The sequence below is a fragment of the Nerophis lumbriciformis genome, linkage group LG27 (genome assembly GCF_033978685.3).
Source record: "Nerophis lumbriciformis linkage group LG27, RoL_Nlum_v2.1, whole genome shotgun sequence".
Taxonomy (NCBI): domain Eukaryota; kingdom Metazoa; phylum Chordata; class Actinopteri; order Syngnathiformes; family Syngnathidae; genus Nerophis; species Nerophis lumbriciformis.
Genome location: NC_084574.2, coordinates 36701853 through 36721588, shown reverse-complemented (window position 1 = coordinate 36721588; position 19736 = coordinate 36701853). Strand labels below are relative to the sequence as shown.

At 35.7% G+C, this 19736-nt stretch overlaps 1 protein-coding gene across 3 annotated transcripts in view; it reads left to right on the top strand.

The window, feature by feature from the left end:
* ctnna2 (catenin (cadherin-associated protein), alpha 2) overlaps positions 1-19736 on the top strand; it is a 974853-nt gene that overhangs the window by 948254 nt on the left and 6863 nt on the right. For all 3 annotated transcript variants that reach the window (XM_061988021.2, XM_061988022.2, XM_061988024.2), the window contains one exon: positions 13191-13325. In XM_061988021.2, coding sequence (XP_061844005.1) covers positions 13191-13325 — 135 coding nt within the window. The remainder of the gene's footprint in view (positions 1-13190; positions 13326-19736) is intronic.

The following is a 19736-nucleotide window of genomic DNA, read 5'->3' as shown; positions in this document are numbered from 1 at the left end:
TATATGTATGTGTGGGGAAAAAAAAAAAAAAATCACAAGACTATTTCATCTCTACAGGCCTGTTTCATGAGGGGGGTTCCCTCAATCATCAGGAGATTTTAATGGGAGCATTCACATACCATGGTTTATATAAAGTTAAAAAGTTAAAGTACCAATGATTGTCACACACACACTCTAGGTGTGGCGAGATTATTCTCTGCATTTGACCCATCACCCTTGATCACCCCCTGGGAGGTGAGGGGAGCCGTGGGCAGCAGCGGTTGCCGCGCCCGGGAATCATTTTTGGTGATTTAACCCCCAATTCCAACCCTTGATGCTGAGTGCCAAGCAGGGAGGTAATGGGTCCCATTTTTATAGTCTTTGGTATGACTCGGCCGGGGTTTGAACTCACAACCTACCGATCTCAGGGCGGACACTCTAACCACTAGGCCACTGAGTAGGTAATATATAGGGCACAGAGTGGGTGGGTGCAGGCTGGCGTAGGGGCGTGGTGATTGGCTCATGTGTTACCTAGGAGGTGTTTCCGTCTGTGGCGGCATGCTGTTACAATTTCGCTGCGCTTGTTGAGGGATGACAGGTCTGGACGGTAAATAATAAACAGTTTTTCGTTCAAGCATAGGTTGCATCTTTTCATGCGGATACAAAGGCTTTGAGGGTGAAATTGTATCCGCTTTCATGCGGATACAATTTCACCCTCACCTATGAACCCACGCCAGGAAACCAACCAAAAAAGAACAGAAAACGAAACGACATCATCTGGTACAACCCCCCATACAGCAAAAACGTCTCAACTAACATTGGACACAAATTCCTCAATCTGATTGACAAACACTTTCCCAAAGACAACACCCTAAGAAAAGTATTCAACAAGAACAACATTAAATTGAGCTACAGCTGTATGAACAATATACAACAAATTATCTCAAACCACAACAAAACAATTGCAAATGAGCCGTCGGCCCCCGGACAGAGCGACTCCAAAACCAACAAAGGCTGCAACTGTCGAAAGAAACCTGATTGCCCTCTCAACGGGGTGTGCTTACAAACATCAGTTGTCTACCAATCTAAGGTAACACGCAAGGACATTAACACATCCGACACATATGTAGGATTAACCGAGGGAGAGTTCAAAACCAGATGGAACAATCACAAAGCTTCTTTCAGGAACCAAAACCTGCGGAATACCACAGAACTCAGCAAACACATTTGGGACCTCAAAGACAATAATGTTGAATATTCAATAACATGGCAAATTCTTGCATCCAGCACACCTTACAATAGTGGTAATAAAAGATGCAACCTATGCTTGAAAGAGAAACTGTTTATTATTTACCGTCCAGACCTGTCATCCCTCAACAAGCGCAGCGAAATTGTAACAGCATGCCGCCACAGACGGAAACACCTCCTAGGTAACACATGAGCCAATCACCACGCCCCTACGCCAGCCTGCACCCACCCACTCTGTGCCCTATATAAACCATGGTATGTGAATGCTCCCATTAAAATCTCCTGATGATTGAGGGAACCCCCCTCATGAAACAGGCCTGTAGAGATGAAATAGTCTTGTGATTTTTTTTCCCACACATACATATATATATATATATATATATATATATATATATATATTTAAAGATATATATATATATATATGTATCCATATATATGTATATATATATATATATATATATATATATATATATATATATATATATATATATATATATATATATATATATATATATATATATATATATATATATATGTATGAATAAAACATTTTTAAAATATAATATAAACACCTACATTTTTGTTTCATGATGAAACAAATATTGAGCTGTTTGGCCACAATACCCAGCAATATGTGGGCCTGTTTTGCTGCCAATGGAACTGGTGCTTTACAGAGAGTAAATGGGACAATGAAAAAGGAAGATTACCTCCAAATTCTTCAGGACAAGCTAAAATCATCAGCCCGGAGGTTGGGTCTTGGGCGCAGTTGGGTGTTCCAACAGGACAATGACCCCAAACACACCTCAAAAGTGTTAAAGGAATGGCTAAAGCAGGCTAGAATGAAGGTTTTAGAATGGCCTTCCCAAAGTCCTGACTTAAAGGTGTGGACAATGCTGAAGAAACAAGTCCATGTCAGAAAAGCAACACATTTAGCTGAACTGCTTCAATTTTGTTGTCAAAAGTTCAAGCAGAAGCTTGTGGATGGCTACCAAAAGCACCTTATTGCAGGTAAACTTGCCAAGGGACATGTAAGCAAATATTAACATTGCTGTATGTATACTTTTGACCCAGCACATTTGCTCACGTTTTCAGTAGACCCATAATAAATTCATAAAAGAAGCGAAATTCATGAATGTTTTGTGTGACCAACAAGTATGTGCTCCAATCACTACATCACAAAAAAATAAGAGTTGTAGAAATGATTGGAAACTCAAGACAGCCATGACATTATTTTCTTTACAAGTGTATGTACACTTTTGATTTTTATATATATATATATATATATATATATATATATATATATATATATATATATATATATATATATATATATATATATATATATGTATCTACCGCGTGTCCCTTTTGGGGTAGCGGGGGGTGCTGGAGCCTATCTCAGCTGCAATCAGACGGAAGGCGGTGTACACCCTGGACAAGTCGTATATATATATACATGTATATATATATGTATATATATATATATATATATATATATATATATATATATATATATATATATATATATATATATATATATATATATAATGTATGTATATATCTGTATATGGATAGATATATATGGATGTATGAATATATGTACATATATATATATATTATATATGGGGTTATATATGTGGATATATAGACACATACAGTATATGGCTATATATATATATATATATATATATATATATATATATATATATATATATATATATATATATATATATATATATGTCTATATATATATATATATATATATATATATATACATGTATATATATATATTTATATATATTTATATATATATATATATATATATATATATATATATATATATATATATATATATATATATATATATATATATATATAAAAGCATGCCAGCTTTTTTTTTAGCTGATTTAGCAGGCATACACCTCAGTTTCACATATTTTGTTACTTGACAAATGCTACCTCTTAGCATCTTAACATTAGAAAGCTAGCTTTTTAGATAATTTAGCAGGTATAAGCCTGGTATTTCACTAATGCTAACTGTAAGCATGCTATTGTTAGCATAATACTGTTAGCGTGCTAGCTTTTTTTAACCTAATTAACATAGTCCGAGCTCACATTATTATGGGAGACGCACTGCATCCTGTCAGTAAGATACGAGTTAAACCACGACAAGGCTAAGTCTGACATACCAATACGTGTTTTGATATATATATATATATATATATATATATATATACATATATAAATGCACATATACTGTATATATATATATATATATATATATATATATACATACATACACACATATACACTATATACATTATATATACATATATGCATACATGTATATATATATATATATATATATATATATAATATATAGTATTTTAATGTTAATAAGGATACACATTTATGCAGAGGAGTACTTGTCACAATTTTATAGAAAAATGACACTATTTGCGACGGAGAGTATTTTCGGAGGTCGGGGGGGCTTGCGAAATGTCCTCTCCTCCTGGGGGGAGGTAACATAAAATAATTGAGAAGCACTGCTGCAGACCGTCCCCCTGAATTATCCACCAGAAGCACATTTTGTTTGTTTTGGGTTCAGTTATGTAAGGAAAACACACAAAGAAGGGGAGCATTACTGACACCTCTGGACTGAATAATTCCACAACAGTGAGAGACAACAGCGTGTTGGTAGAAGGCGGCTTAGCACACAGACAAATTGCCCATGGTCTTTATTTACTCCACTATAGCAGCAATGGACTATCAGTCAACAGTACAGGAGGGGAGCCTTGTGTCATGTGTGCATCAAACAGGCCTGAGGCAGGATGTTTATGTGTGAGCAGTGCAGTTAGCAGTCATTGTGCACAAGGAGAAGCTGCACTGCAGGATGCTTTCACACAGAACACGCTCGTAGTGGCCATCGCCACCAATACTGTACAATTACATGTTTACGTGCGAAGACAGGGAGTCTGCATTTGTTTGTGTTTCATCTCCTCAGAGGCCACAAAGGGAGTGGGACGGATAACTGTCCTGTTGGGGGTATTTTCATATCAGATCTCTCTGTGGCGTCCCCCCGCTGGCCGAGCCCACAAGCCATGAAAACGAGCCGTACATTTCCCTCGCATCGTGCCCTAGTTAGAAGTCTTTAATATTAATGTCTCAAATAAGGCTGTTGTTTCCCTCCTTTCTCCAAGTATTAAAGGGGTCATGTTAGGATTTTTTTTTTTTCATCTGCATTTGGGTTCCTTCTGGTCCACATCACATGTACACTGCAGAATATAGAATTAGGACAACTGTACCAAAACGAGTGAAATCATCTGTCCATGCAGCTCGTTAATTTTAAAGTACCAATGATTGTCACACACACACTAGGTGTGGCGACATTTTTCTCTGCATTTGACCCCTTCGCCCTTGATCACTCCCTGGGAGGTGAGGGGAGCAGTGAGCAGCAGCGGTGGCCGCGCCCGGAAATCATTTTTGGTGATTTAACCCCCAATTCCAATCCTTTTATGGGACAAAACTTCTTAAATTAAGATTTGCATACCTAGAAATTAGCAGGACTTTTGGGATAGAAAGAAGTATTTTATTCTGAAATCAAGCATTATTCAACTTGCAATTCTTGATGGGTTATATATGATGGGTCATAGCCTCTGCTCGGACCACAAACCCCTCCAGTGGCTCCACCGCGTGAAAGATGCGCGGATCACCCGTTGGTATCTAGCTTTACAACCCTACAATTTTAGAGTGATCCACAGACCGGGTGCACAGACGGCCGTGGCCGACTTCTTTTCCCGCTCCTTCCCTGGTAGGGGGAATAGGTTGAGTGTGTTGGTTACGGTTGAAGTAAAAGGCTTAGTGTTTTGGTTAAGGTTGAAGTAATACTGTAGATTGAGTGTTTTTGTTAGGGTTGAAGTAATCGGTTTAGTGCTTCGGTTAGGGTTGAAGTAATAGATTTATTGTTTTGAATTAGGTTGAAGTAATGAGGTTACAATTTGTGTTAGGGTTTAAGTAATGTGTTTAGTGTTTTGGTTAACGTTGAAGTAGTAGATTGATTTTGTTCTTACGGTTAAAGTAAAATGTTTTGTGTTTTGGTTAAAGTTTAAGTAATAGATTGAGTCTTCTGGTTATGGTTGAAGAAATAGATTTAGTGTTTTGAATTGGGTTGAAGTAATGAGTTTACTATTTTGTTAGGGTTTAAGTTATGGGTTTAGTGTTTTGGTTAAGGTTGAAGTAGTAGATTGATTTTGTTCTTACGGTTGAAGTAATAGGTTTAGTGTTTTGGTTAAGGTTTGAATAATTGAGTCTTCTGGTTGTGGTTGAAGAAATAGATTTAGTGTTTTGAATTGGGTTGAAGTAATGAGTTTACTATTTTGTTAGGGTTTAAGTAATGGGTTTAGTGTTTTGGTTAAGGTTGAAGTAGTAGATTGATTTTGTTCTTGCGGTTGAAGTAATAGGTTTAGTGTTTTGGTTAAAGTTTAAGTAATAGATTGAGTCTTCTGGTTGTGGTTGAAGAAATAGATTTAGTGTTTTGAATTGGGTTGAAGTAATGAGTTTACTATTTTTGTTAGGGTTTAAGTAATGGGTTTAGTGTTTTGGTTAAGGTTTAAGTAGTAGATTGAGTCTTCTGGTTTTGGTTGAAGAAATAGATTTAGTGTTTTGAATTGGGTTGAAGTAATGAGTTTACTATTTTTGTTAGGGTTTAAGTAATGGGTTTAGTGTTTTGGATAAGGTTTAAGTAGTAGATTGAGTCTTCTGGGTTTGGTTGAAGAAATAGATTTAGTGTTCTGAATTGGGTTGAAGTAATGAGTTTACTATTTTTGTTAGGGTTTAAGTAATGGGTTTAGTGTTTTGGTTAAGGTTTAAGTAGTAGATTGAGTCTTCTGGTTTTGGTTGAAGAAATAGATTTAGTGTTTTGAATTGGGTTGAAGTAATGAGTTTACTATTTTGTTAGGGTTTAAGTAATGGGTTTAGTGTTTTGCTTAAGGTTGAAATAATAGGTTGATTGTGTTGGTTAAGGTTGAAGTATTAGATTGAGTGTTTTGGTTAAGGTTGACGTGTTAGATTTAGTGTTTTGATGAGGGTTGAAGTATTAGGTTTGTTGGTTTGAATTGAGTTGAAGTAATGACTGATTTTGTCAGGGTCTTAGTAATGGGTTTAGTGTTTTGGTTAAAGTTGAAGTAGTTACGGTTAAAGTAATAGGTTTAGTGTTTTGGTTAAGGTTTAAGTAATCGATTGAGTCTTCTGGTTAGGGTTGAAGCAATAGGTTTAGTGTTTTGAATTAGGTTGAAGTAATGAGGTTACAATTTGTGTTAGGGTTTAAGTAATGGGTTTAGTGTTTTGGTTAACGTTGAAGTAGTAGAATGATTTTGTTCTTACGGTTGAAGTAATAGTTTTAGTGTTTTGGTTAAGGTTTAAGTAGTAGATTGAGTCTTCTGGTTGTGGTTGAAGAAATAGATTTAGTGTTTTGAATTGGGTTGAAGTAATGAGTTTACTATTTTTGTTAGGGTTTAAGTAATGGGTTTAGTGTTTTGGTTAAGGTTGAAATAATAGGTTGATTGTGTTGGTTAAGGTTGAAGTATTAGATTGAGTGTTTTGGTTAGGGTTGACATGTTAGATTTAGTGTTTGGATTAGGGTTGAAGTATTAGGTTTGTTGGTTTGAATTGAGTTGAAGTAATGACTGATTTTGTCAGGGTCTTAGTAATGGGTTTAGTGTTTTGGTTAAAGTTGAAGTAGTTACGGTTAAAGTAATAGGTTTAGTGTTTTGGTTAAGGTTTAAGTAATCGATTGAGTCTTCTGGTTAGGGTTGAAGCAATAGGTTTAGTGTTTTGAATTAGGTTGAAGTAATGAGGTTACAATTTGTGTTAGGGTTTAAGTAATGGGTTTAGTGTTTTGGTTAACGTTGAAGTAGTAGAATGATTTTGTTCTTACGGTTGAAGTAATAGTTTTAGTGTTTTGGTTAAGGTTTAAGTAGTAGATTGAGTCTTCTGGTTGTGGTTGAAGAAATAGATTTAGTGTTTTGAATTGGGTTGAAGTAATGAGTTTACTATTTTGTTAGGGTTTAAGTAATGGGTTTAGTGTTTTGGTTAAGGTTGAAGTAGTAGATTGATTTTGTTCTTACGGTTGAAGTAATAGGTTTAGTGTTTTGGTTAAGGTTTAAGTAATAGATTGAGTCTTCTGGTTGTGGTTGAAGAAATAGATTTAGTGTTTTGAATTGGGTTGAAGTAATGAGTTTACTATTTTTGTTAGGGTTTAAGTAATGGGTTTAGTGTTTTGATTAAGGTTGAAATAATAGGTTGATTGTGTTGGTTAAGGTTGAAGTATTAGATTGAGTGTTTTGGTTAGATTTAGTGTTTGGTGTTAGATTTAGTGTTTGGATTAGGGTTGAAGTATTAGGTTTGTTGGTTTGAATTGGGTTGAAGTAATGACTGATTTTGTCAGGGTCTTAGTAATGGGTTTAGTGTTTTGGTTAAAGTTGAAGTAGTTACGGTTAAAGTAATAGGTTTAGTGTTTTGGTTAAGGTTTAAGTAATCGATTGAGTATTCTGGTTAGGGTTGAAGCAATAGATTTATTGTTTTAAATTAGGTTGAAGTAATGAGGTTACAATTTGTGTTAGGGTTTAAGTAATGTGTTTAGTGTTTTGGTTAACGTTGAAGTAATACATTGATTTTGTTCTTACGGTTAAAGTAAAAGGTTTTGTGTTTTGGTTAAAGTTTAAGTAATAGATTGAGTCTTCTGGTTATGGTTGAAGAAATAGATTTAGGGTTTTGAATTGGGTTGAAGTAATGAGTTTACTATTTTGTTAGGGTTTAAGTTATGGGTTTAGTGTTTTGGTTAAGGTTGAAGTAGTAGATTGATTTTGTTCTTACGGTTGAAGTAATAGGTTTAGTGTTTTGGTTAAGGTTTGAGTAATAGATTGAGTCTTCTGGTTGTGGTTGAAGAAATAGATTTAGTGTTTTGAATTGGGTTGAAGTAATGAGTTTACTATTTTGTTAGGGTTTAAGTAATGGGTTTAGTGTTTTGGTTAAGGTTGAAGTAGTAGATTGATTTTGTTTTTACGGTTGAAGTAATAGGTTTAGTGTTTTGGTTAAAGTTTAAGTAATAGATTGAGTCTTCTGGTTGTGGTTGAAACAATAGGCTTAGTGTTTTGAAATGGGTCGAAGTTATGAAAGTACTATTTTAGTTAGGGTTTAAGAAATGGGTTTAGTGTTTTGGTTAAGGTTGAAATAATAGGTTTAGTGTGTTGGTTACGGTTGAAGTAAACAGCTTAGTGTTTTGGTTAAGGTTGAAGTAATACTGTAGATTGAGTGTTTTTGTTAGGGTTGAAGTAATAGATTTATTGTTTTGAATGAGGTTACAATGTGTGTTACGGTTTAAGTAATGGGTTTAGTGTTTTGGTTAAAGTCGAAGTAATACATTTAGTTTGTTGTTATGGTTAAAGTAATCGGTTTTGGTTAAGGTTGAAGTAATAGATTGAGTGTTTTTGTTATGGTTGCTGTATTAGATTTAGTGTTTTGGTTAAGGTTGAATTAATAGGATTTTTGTTTTGAAATGGGTTGAAGTAATGACTATTTTTGTCAGGGTTTTAGTAATGGGTTTAGTGTTTTGGTTAACGTTGAAGTAGTAGATTACATTTGTTCTTACGGTTGAAGTAATAGGTTTAGTGTTTTGGTTAAGGTTTAAGTAATATATTGAGTCTTCTGGTTACGGTTGAAGAAATAGATCGAGTGTTTTGGTTAGGGTTGAAGTATTACGTTTAGTGTTTTGGTTAGGGTTGAAGTATTAGGTTTCGTGTCTTGGTTAAGGTTGAAGTATTAGGTTTCATGTCTTGGTTAGGGTTGAAGTATTAGGTTTCGTGTTTTGGTTAGGGTTGAAGTATTAGGTTTAATGTTTTGGTTAGGGTTGAAGTATCAAGGTTTAGTATTTTGGTTAGTGTTCAGGCTTCATAATATTGTTTAAGGCTGCAAACTTTATGGGTTCAGAGTTTTAGTAGTTAGGTTTAGCGTACGTGTACAGTTTAGGGTTTTAGAGTTTTGGTTTGGTTTAGGGATTAGAGCCAATCCAATCAAAGCGAAATTGATTCAAGCATCTTTAGTGATGTGTATTTAGGATTAAGTTTAGGGATTTATTGTTTTGGTTGGGGTTAGAGTTTTGTTTCGGGCTACATTTGTCATTTATTTGTACTTTTTGCTGTTTGTCCACTCTGTGTTTATTTAATCAAACAAGGATTGTGTGGCCTTGGTGAAGGTCTGAGCTCTGTTGTGTGAGGTTAACTAAAAAAACCCCCACAAATGCTAAAACTATAAAATGCAGAAATAATTGGTCTTAACATCGACAGTCTAATAAAATGATGACGCAAACGTGTGCCTGTTACCAGGTACCAAAAAGTATATCCGTTGTGGACACACTGTTGCCAAGGAAACGAACAGCAGCTGTTGTGCCAGTTGTTAGCTCCTGTTTATTTATGGTCACACGAGGTACTCGGCGAAAGAGGCTCGCCGCAGGTAAAGGCGCTCTAACTCTGGCAAAGAGCCACACGGAATCAGCAGTAATGTGCGTTTTATGACCGACTTTGTCTCGCCGCAGCACAATTCCAATTTCCTCTTCAGCTGTCCTTCATCACGGCGCCGCAGATTAAAGTGTCTGGCATCAACATCATCGCCACGTGCTTCACTTTGCTCTACAGCACAGTTAGCATTGATAAAATGACGGTTTTCTGCTCCCCACTGGACTCAATTTCACTTGCACCATTCCATTCCGGACCAAACTCTGCTTCAAGATGTGTGATTGTAACGCTTCATACCTCCGTCAAATACATAACAAATGTGGTACTGCATGGGGTTATTGTTGGGTTAGCATTGGGGTTATTGTTGGGTTAGCATTGGGGTTATTGTTGGGTTAGCATTGGGGTTATTGTTGGGTTAGCATTGGGGTTATTGTTTGGTTTGCTTTGGGGTTAGTCTTTGGTTAACATTGGGGTTAATATTTGGTTAGCATTGGGGTTATTGTTTGGTTAGCATTGTGGTTAGTGTTTGATTTGCATCGGGGTTAATCTTAGGTTAGCATTGAGGGTAGTCTTTGGTTAGCATTGGGGTTTTTGCTTGGTTAGCATTGGGGTCATTGTTGGGTTAGCATTGGGGTTAGTGTTTGGTTTGCATTGGGGTTATTGTTTGGTTAGCATTGGGGTTTGTCATTGGTTAGCATTGGGGTTATTCATTGGTTAGCATAAGGGTTATTGTTTGGTTAGCTTTGGGGTTATTGTTTGGTTAGTATCGGGGTCAGTCATTGGTTAGCATTGGGGTTATTGTTTGGTTAGCATTGGGTTTTGTCATTGGTTAGCATTGGGGTTATTGTTTGGTTAGCATTGGGGTTAGTGTTTGTTTTGTTTTGGGGTTATTGTTTGGTTAGCATCGGGGTTAGTCATTGGTTAACATTGGGGTTATTGTTTGGTTAGCATCGGGGTTAGTCATTGGTTAACATTGGGGTTATTGTTTGGTTAGCATTGGGGTTATAGTTTGGTTTGTTTTGGGGTTATTGTTTGGTTAGCATTGGGGTTAGTCATTGGTTAGCATTGGGGTTATTGTTTGGTTAGCATTGGGGTTAGTGTTTGGTTTGCATTGGTGATATTGTTGGGTTAGCGTTGGAGTTATTGTTGGGTTAGCATTGGGGTTATTGTTCGGTTAGCTTTGGGGTTAGTTTTTGGTTAGCATTGGGGTTATTGTTGGGTTAGCATTGGGGTTAGTGTTTGGTTTGTTTTGGGGTTATTGTTTGGTTAGCATCGGGGTTAGTCATTGGTTAACATTGGGGTTATTTGTTGGTTAGCATTGGGGTTATAGTTTGTTTTGTTTTGGGGTTATTGTTTGGTTAGCATTGGGGTTAGTCATTGGTTAGCATTGTAGTTATTGTTTGGTTAGCATTGGGGTTAGTGTTTGGTTTGCATTGGTGATATTGTTGGGTTAGCTTTGGGGTTATTGTTGGGTTAGCATTGGGGTTATTGTTGGGTTAGCTTTGGGGTTAGTTTTTGGTTAGCATTGGGGTTATTGTTGGGTTAGCATTGGGGTTAGTGTTTGGTTTGTATTGGGGTTAATGTTATGTTAGTATTGGGGTTAGTCTTTGGTTAGCATTGGGGATTTTGCTTGGTTAGCATTGGGGTTAGTCTTTGGTTAAAATTTGGGGTTATTGTTTGGTTAGCATTGGGGTTATTGTTTGGTTAGCTTTGGGGTTAGTCTTTGGTTAACATTGGGTTAGTCTTTGGTTAGCATTAGGGTTTTTTCTTGGTTAGCATTGGGGTTATTGCTTGTTTAGCAGTGGGGTTAGTGTTTGGTTAGCATTGGGGTTAATATTTGGTTAGCATTGGGGTTAGTGTTTTGTTAGCATTGGGGTTATTGCTTGGTTAGCTTTACAGTTAGTCTTTGGTTAACATTGAGGTTATTGCTTGCTTAGCATTGGGGTTAGTGGTTGGTTAGCATTGGGGTTAGTGTTTGGTTAGCATTAGGGTTAGTGTTTGGTTAGCACTGGGGTTAGTGATGGGGTTTTGGCTAGAGGAATAGTGTCCCACCTTGGAGCAAACAGGAACACTTTAGACGTTACTAGCATTGGGATTTATTTGGCTCTAGGAGATAAAACACACTGATCTCACTCTGTCTTATTCATGCACACACACATGTACTATTCTCTCTGCTTTTGAATGTGGTTAATGAAGTAGCAGGCGCGGGAAAAGAGGGTGGAAGTGTGCACTTGGCACACACAAGCGAAGTTAACTTTCTGTTTTAATCCCTGCCAAGGCGGAGCAAGCTAGGTGAACAAAAGCATGCATGCATTTTTGCTATTAATCCGAATTTTAGACGGCTGGTATTGCTATTGTTTGTATTTACTCTGTGGAATAAGTTCTTCAATTATAGTCACCTCTCTTTTATTTTAGACAACCTTAGATTTAGATACATCTAGATGGACTCTTTCTTTCCTCCTAAAAGGATAGGCCCCAATATTTAACATCGGAGTTAGTGTTGGGTCTTTGGTTAGCATTGGGATTAGTCTTTGGTTAGCATTGGGATTAGTGTTGTGTCTTAGGCTACATTTGGGATTAGTCTTTTGTTAGCATTGGGATTAGTGTTGAGTCTTTGGTTAGCATTGGGATTAGTCTTTGGTTAGCAGTGGGATTAGTGTTGGGTCTTTTGTTAGCAGTGGGATTAGTGTTGGGTTTTTTGTTAGCATTGGGATTAGTCTTTGGTTAGCATTTAGATTAGTGTTGGGCCTTTGGTTAGCACTGGGATTAGTCATTGGTTAGCATTGGGATTAGTCTATGGTTAGCATTGGGATTAGTTTTTGGTTAGCATTTAGATTAGTGTTGGGTCATTGGTTAGCATTGGGATTAGTCTTTGGTTAGCATTGGGATTAGTGTCTGGTCTTTGGTTAGAATTGGAGTTAGTGTCGGGTCTTTGGTAAGCATCGGGTTTAGTCTTTGGTTAGCATTGGGGTTAGTGTTGGGTCATTGGTTAGCATTGGGATTAGTCTATGGTTAGAATTGGGATTAGTGTCTGTTTTTGGTTAGAATTGGAGTTAGTGCTGGGTCATTGGTTAGCTTTGGGATTAGTCTATGGTTAGCATTGGGATTAGTGTCTGGTCTTTGGTTAGAATTGGAGTTAGTGTTGGGTCGTAAGCATCGGGTTTAGTCTTTGGTTAGCATTGGGATTAGCCTTTGGTTAGCATTGCAGTTAGTGTCGGGTCTTTGGTTAGCATTAGGGTTAGTGTTCGGTCTTTGTTTAGCATTTGGGTTAGTTTTTGGTTAACATTGGGGTTAGTCTTGGGTTAGCATTTGAGTTAGTGTTTGGTCTTTGGTTCCAACTACAGTTGGGATTGGAGTTGGTCCAAATAAGATGTTTTGGCCCGAAAAGGCTATCTCATTCCACATATTCCTGCATGCGTCCTGGCTCTTACTCCCTCTCTTTTGTCTCCCACCCAGTGTCCAGATTCGGCGTGCAAACAGGATCTTCTGGCCTACTTGCAGAGAATCGCACTCTACTGTCATCAGCTCAACATCTGCAGCAAAGTGAAAGCCGAGGTGCAGAATCTGGGCGGGGAGCTGATTGTGTCAGGGGTAAGTCCAGCAGTCACCTTTTTCACCCCGGCACCACTCCTAAGTCCTCTTTTATATTCTGCCACTCTGGTGCTCTGTCACTGTCCTCGGTTCAAGATCAGGGTGAAGGTTGCAGGGCCAAGAGATGGTTCTTGTACATGAGCCCATTCCATCCATTTTTACCAGGAACAAAAAATGTACAGTCGGCTTTTTTTTTCAGTCTTACTGACCCGATTATCTTTCTTCAAATAGCCTTTAATGTTTAACTAGTTATCACAAGCTAATTACCAAAGCCATCCACGGACACAAAGTATTAGTATCACTGTAAAGATGGGTATCGTTGACATTTTAACTAATACATGATGCTGAATTGGTAGTGATGTGCAGATCAATACTGAAATATCGATACCGTCGATACCAGATATCTAGGTTTTAATTGATTCTCAAATCAAAATATTAAAACTTTTAATACTTAAGTTCAGGGGTGTCCAAACTTTTTCCACCATTAATATACATATATATATATATATATATATATATATATATATATATATATATATATATATATATATATATATATATATATATATATATATATACAGGTAAAAGCCAGTAAATTAGAATATTTTGAAAAACTTGATTTATTTCAGTAATTGCATTCAAAAGGTGTAACTTGTACATTATATTTATTCATTGCACACAGACTGATGCATTCAAATGTTTATTTCATTTAATTTTGATGATTTGAAGTGGCAACAAATGAAAATCCAAAATTCCGTGTGTCACAAAATTAGAATATTACTTAAGGCTAATACAAAAAAGGGATTTTTAGAAATGTTGGCCAACTGAAAAGTATGAAAATGAAAAATATGAGCATGTACAATACTCAATACTTGGTTGGAGCTCCTTTTGCCTCAATTACTGCGTTAATGCGGCGTGGCATGGAGTCGATGAGTTTCTGGCACTGCTCAGGTGTTATGAGAGCCCAGGTTGCTCTGATAGTGGCCTTCAACTCTTCTGCGTTTTTGGGTCTGGCATTCTGCATCTTCCTTTTCACAATACCCCACAGATTTTCTATGGGGCTAAGGTCAGGGGAGTTGGCGGGCCAATTTAGAACAGAAATACCATGGTCCGTAAACCAGGCACGGGTAGATTTTGCGCTGTGTGCAGGCGCCAAGTCCTGTTGGAACTTGAAATCTCCATCTCCATAGAGCAGGTCAGCAGCAGGAAGCATGAAGTGCTCTAAAACTTGCTGGTAGACGGCTGCGTTGACCCTGGATCTCAGGAAACAGAGTGGACCGACACCAGCTGGACTGCTGCTGAGTGGTCCAAAGTCATGTTTTCTGGCGAAAGCAAATTTTGCATTTCCTTTGGAAATCGAGGTCCCAGAGTCTGGAGGAAGACAGGAGAGGCACAGGATCCACGTTGCCTGAAGTCTAGTGTAAAGTTTCCACCATCAGTGATGGTTTGGGGTGCCATGTCATCTGCTGGTGTCGGTCCACTCTATATATTATATGAGTCATGTGTCAGATTTGTACTATTGGTGACGAAGTATATTATTTTTAAATATTTGTTAGAATAGTTAAGCATTTTTTCTTTTTCAGTACATAACACATTTTTTTGCTCTTTTTTAAATATTTTTACTGTTGTTTTTTTGCCCTTTAAGAATAAAATAATAGAACAGAAGAAACATATTAATATTATAATTATGTGACTGCATAACCTCCTGTGTCAAAGAATCTGCCTGTACGAAATTATTAATGTTCGGTTCCACGTTTAATAGTGCTTATTATGGTTGTTGTAATTTTTAAAATTAATTCATAAGTTAGTATTTTTTTATTTTTAGTTAACTAATTAAACAAAATTTTTCCAGCAAGAGCCACATACTGAAAAGTCAAGTATGGCGAGGTTTATTTTGATATTAAAAAAAAGACTAAAAACAGATATATATGTATATATGTGTGTATATATATATATATATATATATATATATATATATATATATATATATATATATACATATATATATATATATATACACACACATATATATATATATATATATATATATATATATATATATATATATATATATATATATATATATATATATATATGTGTGTATATATATGCATATATGTATATATATATATATATATATATATATATATATATATATATATATATGTGTGTATATATATGCATATATGTATATATATATATATATATATATATATATATATATATATATATGTGTATATATATGTATATATGTATATATATATATATATATATATATATATATATATATATATATATATATATATATATATATATATATATATATGTCAATTCTAGTCACCTCTCTTTTCTTTTAGACATATATATGTATACACATATGTTTTTGGCCTTTTTTGAACAATTTTAAAATATCAAAATACCCCCCCTATAAAAAAAACTTTTTCTCATTAGAGTGCAATTTTTTGCTCCTTTTTAAAATACTTTTACTGTTGTTTTAATTTTTTTAGAGATACGTTATCATTTGAAAATAAACAACTTTTAAAAAATTTTAGCAGACACGTTTTTTGCACAAAGTATCTGTATCGTATCGGTCTCGCCGATACCAGCCTGAATTGTACTTGGTATCGGATCGGAAAGAAAATCAGTGGTATCGCACGTCACTATAAATCCGTACTTTTGAGCCGGTGCTTTTAAAACATAATAAAATAAAATCCACAACAAACGGTCACGGAGAAGGTGCAAATAAAAATGACTTGCTCGTGTTGTAAAGTTGATGTTCAGAATTCCAGGGTTCACCTGATTGGCGGACAATGAAGACGTGTGAACCAGATGCTACTTTATTACAAGACAATATGACCTTCAGGCACTTGTTGCATGTGCCTTCATTTAGCACCGAAATGAGGCAAACATAGCTACTTTTTATACGGTCTACTCGCGCCGGTGCCTTTTACCATCCTGGTACCCGTCTGTTGCCTTTCAACATTTTAAAATCAGTCAGTGACCCATCGGCTGTTCTGTCAAACTGAATCTGTCCGCCTTCCCTGGGTGGCTTTTTTATTGACTGGCCTCTTTCCCCCTATCGAACAGAGCGCGACTTCCACGCGTGACAGTCACCACGCCGTGGACACGAGGCCTTGATTTGCAGCCGTGTGATTTTGCAAGTTGCCATAAATAAGTAAAGAGTCAGATTGCTTATAGTGCACTTTGCTTTTTATCACCTCTTTGTAAAATGGATTACTGCTCATTCACTGATTAAGATTATTAAAATAGAAATGTGCCGCCTGCCAGTACGGTGATATATCTTTAAATATATGTAAAAAAAAAAAAAAAAAAAAAAAACATCCTTAAGAAATTCCACCACCGCATCATCTATGGTTTATTCCCGCAGCTCCAATAAAAAAACAATATTAGTTTATGTTTTCACTCAGATTTTTTTTAATTATATTTTTCTGGCTGGCTGTCTGAAACATTGCGCAGATTATTTTAATGGAGTCCTCAATTACAGAATGATTAGCAGGCTCAATATTAATTTTGTATTAATAAATAGAAAAGGTTAAAACATTGCCATGCAGCAATATGAAAACATGTAATGTACAAAATATATGAAGCGTTTTGTAATGTAGTAATAGATACCTTCATAACAATATGTAATATGTACAATATACACACTGCATGTATATACAGTATATAATGTAGTAATAGACACCTTCATAACAATATGTAATATGTACAATATACACACTGCAAGTATATATATAAAATGTAGTAACAGACACCTTCATAACAGTATGTTATATGTACAATATACACACTGCAAGTATATACAGTATATGATGTGGTACTAGACACCTTCATAACAATATGTAATATGTACAATATACACACTGCAAGTATATATATATTGTAGTAACAGACACCTTCATAACAATATGTAATATGTACAATATACACACTGCAAGTATATATATGTAATGTAGTAACAGACACCTTCATAACAATATGTAGTATGTACAACATACACACTGCAAGTATATAAATAATGTAGTAACAGACACTTCCATAACAGTATGTTATATGTACAATATACACACTGTAAGTATATACAGTATATAATGTAGTAATAGACACCTTCACAACAATATGTAATACGTAAAATGTACACACTGCAAGTATATATATAATGTAGTAACAGACACCTTCATAACAGTATGTAATATGTACAATATACACACTGCAAGTATATATATACTGTGGTAATAGACACCTTCATAACAATATGTAATATGTACAATATACATACTGCAAGTATATACAGTATATAGTGTGGTAGTAGACACCTTCATAACAATATGTAATATATAAAATATACACACTGCAAGTATATATATAATATAGTAGCGACACCTTCATAACAGTATGTAATATGTACAATATACACACTGCAAGTATATACAGTATATAATAAAGTAGTAGACACCTTCATAACAATATGTAATATGTACAATATACACACAGCAAGTATATATGTAATGTAGTAACAGGTACGTTCATAATAACTTGGGCTGTCAAACGATTAAAATGTTTAATCGTGATTAATCACATTTTGTCCATGGTTAACTCAAAATTAATCGCGATAATCGCAGATAGATATCATTTTTCATTGCTAATAAGTGTACCCTAAACAGATAATTTTCAAGATTTAACACAATGGAGTCGACATTTTAAGTATAATCATAGTAATTAACGCGTGAAAGTGGTATCTAAACATGGAAGTGTAGCTCCTTCTCTGAATGCAAGTGCTCCTACAGCAGCAATACACATCTTTTATTTCTACAAAAGAAAACCTGGCAAGACATCTCGTTATTAAAAGCGTGTTTGTCCGTTTTGTGTCGAGCTGTTTAAAAAAAGCGTAATGTTTAAAAGAACGTTTCATTAAAGCAAGTTAATTGTCCATTCTGGTGTTAAAACTTGAAAGTTATCTGTCTAGGGTACACTTATTAGCGATGAAAAAGTATATCTCTCTGCGATTATCGCGATTCATATTGAGTTAACTATGAGCAAAATTCGATTAATCATGTTAAATATTTTAATCGTTTGACAGCCCTAGTTATTATGAACGTGCCTGTTACTTTAAATATATATATATTTTTTTTAAACAATCCTTAACAAATTCCACCACTGCCTCATCCAAGGTTTATTTGGCAGTTCCAATAAAATAACAACATTAGTTTATATTTCTACTCATATATTTTAAAATTATCTTTTTCTGGCAGGCTGTCTGAAACATTGCGTAAATTCTTTTAATTGAGTCCTCAATTACAGAATGATTAGCAGGCTCAATATGACATTTTATTAATAGATAGAAAAGGTTAAAACATTGCCATGCAGCAATATGAAGACATGTAGTGTACAGAATATCAGAAGCATTTATTCAGGTAGAAATATCACAGATTACGTTACCAAACATCTTCGACATTTTAAGTATGATCATAGTTATGTGTGAAAGGGGTATCTAAACATGGAAGTGTAGCTCCTTCTCTGAATGCAAGTGCTCCTACAGCAGGAATACAAATCCTTTATTCACTAAAAATGTTTTTTGCAAATAATCATTAACTTTAGAATTCGATGCCAGCAACACGTGACAAAGAAGTTGGGAAAGGTGGCAATAAATACTGATAAAGTTGAGGAATGCTCATCAAACACTTATTTGGAACATCCCACAGGTGAACAGGCATATTGGGAACAGGTGGGTGCCATGATTGGGTATAAAAGTAGATTCCATGAAATGCTCAGTCATTCACAAACGAGGATGAGGCGAGGGTCACCACTTTGTCAACAAATGTGTGAGCAAATTGCTGAACAGTTTAAGAAAAAACCTTTCTCAACCAGCTATTGCAAGGAATTTAGGGATTTCACCATCTACGGTCCGTAATATCATCAAAGGGTTCAGAGAATCTGGAGAAATCACTGCACGTAAGCAGCTAAGCCCGTGACCTTCGATCCCTCAGGCTGTACTGCATCAACAAGCGACATCAGTGTGTAAAGGATATCACCACATGGGCTCAGGAACACTTCAGAAACCCACTGTCAGTAACTACAGTTGGTCACTACATCTGTAAGTGCAAGTTAAAACTCTCCTTTGCAAGGCGAAAACCATTTATCAACAACACCCAGAAACGCCTTCGGCTTCGCTGGGCCTGAGCTCATATAAGATGGACTGATACAAAGTGGAAAAGTGTTCTGTGGTCTGACGAGTCCACATTTCAAATTGTCTTTGGAAACTGTGGACGTCGTGTCCTCCAAACCAAAGAGGAAAAGAACCATCCGGATTGTTATAGGCGCAAAGTTGAAAAGCTAGCATCTGTGATGGTATGGGGGTGTATTAGTGCCCAAGACATGGGTAACTTACAC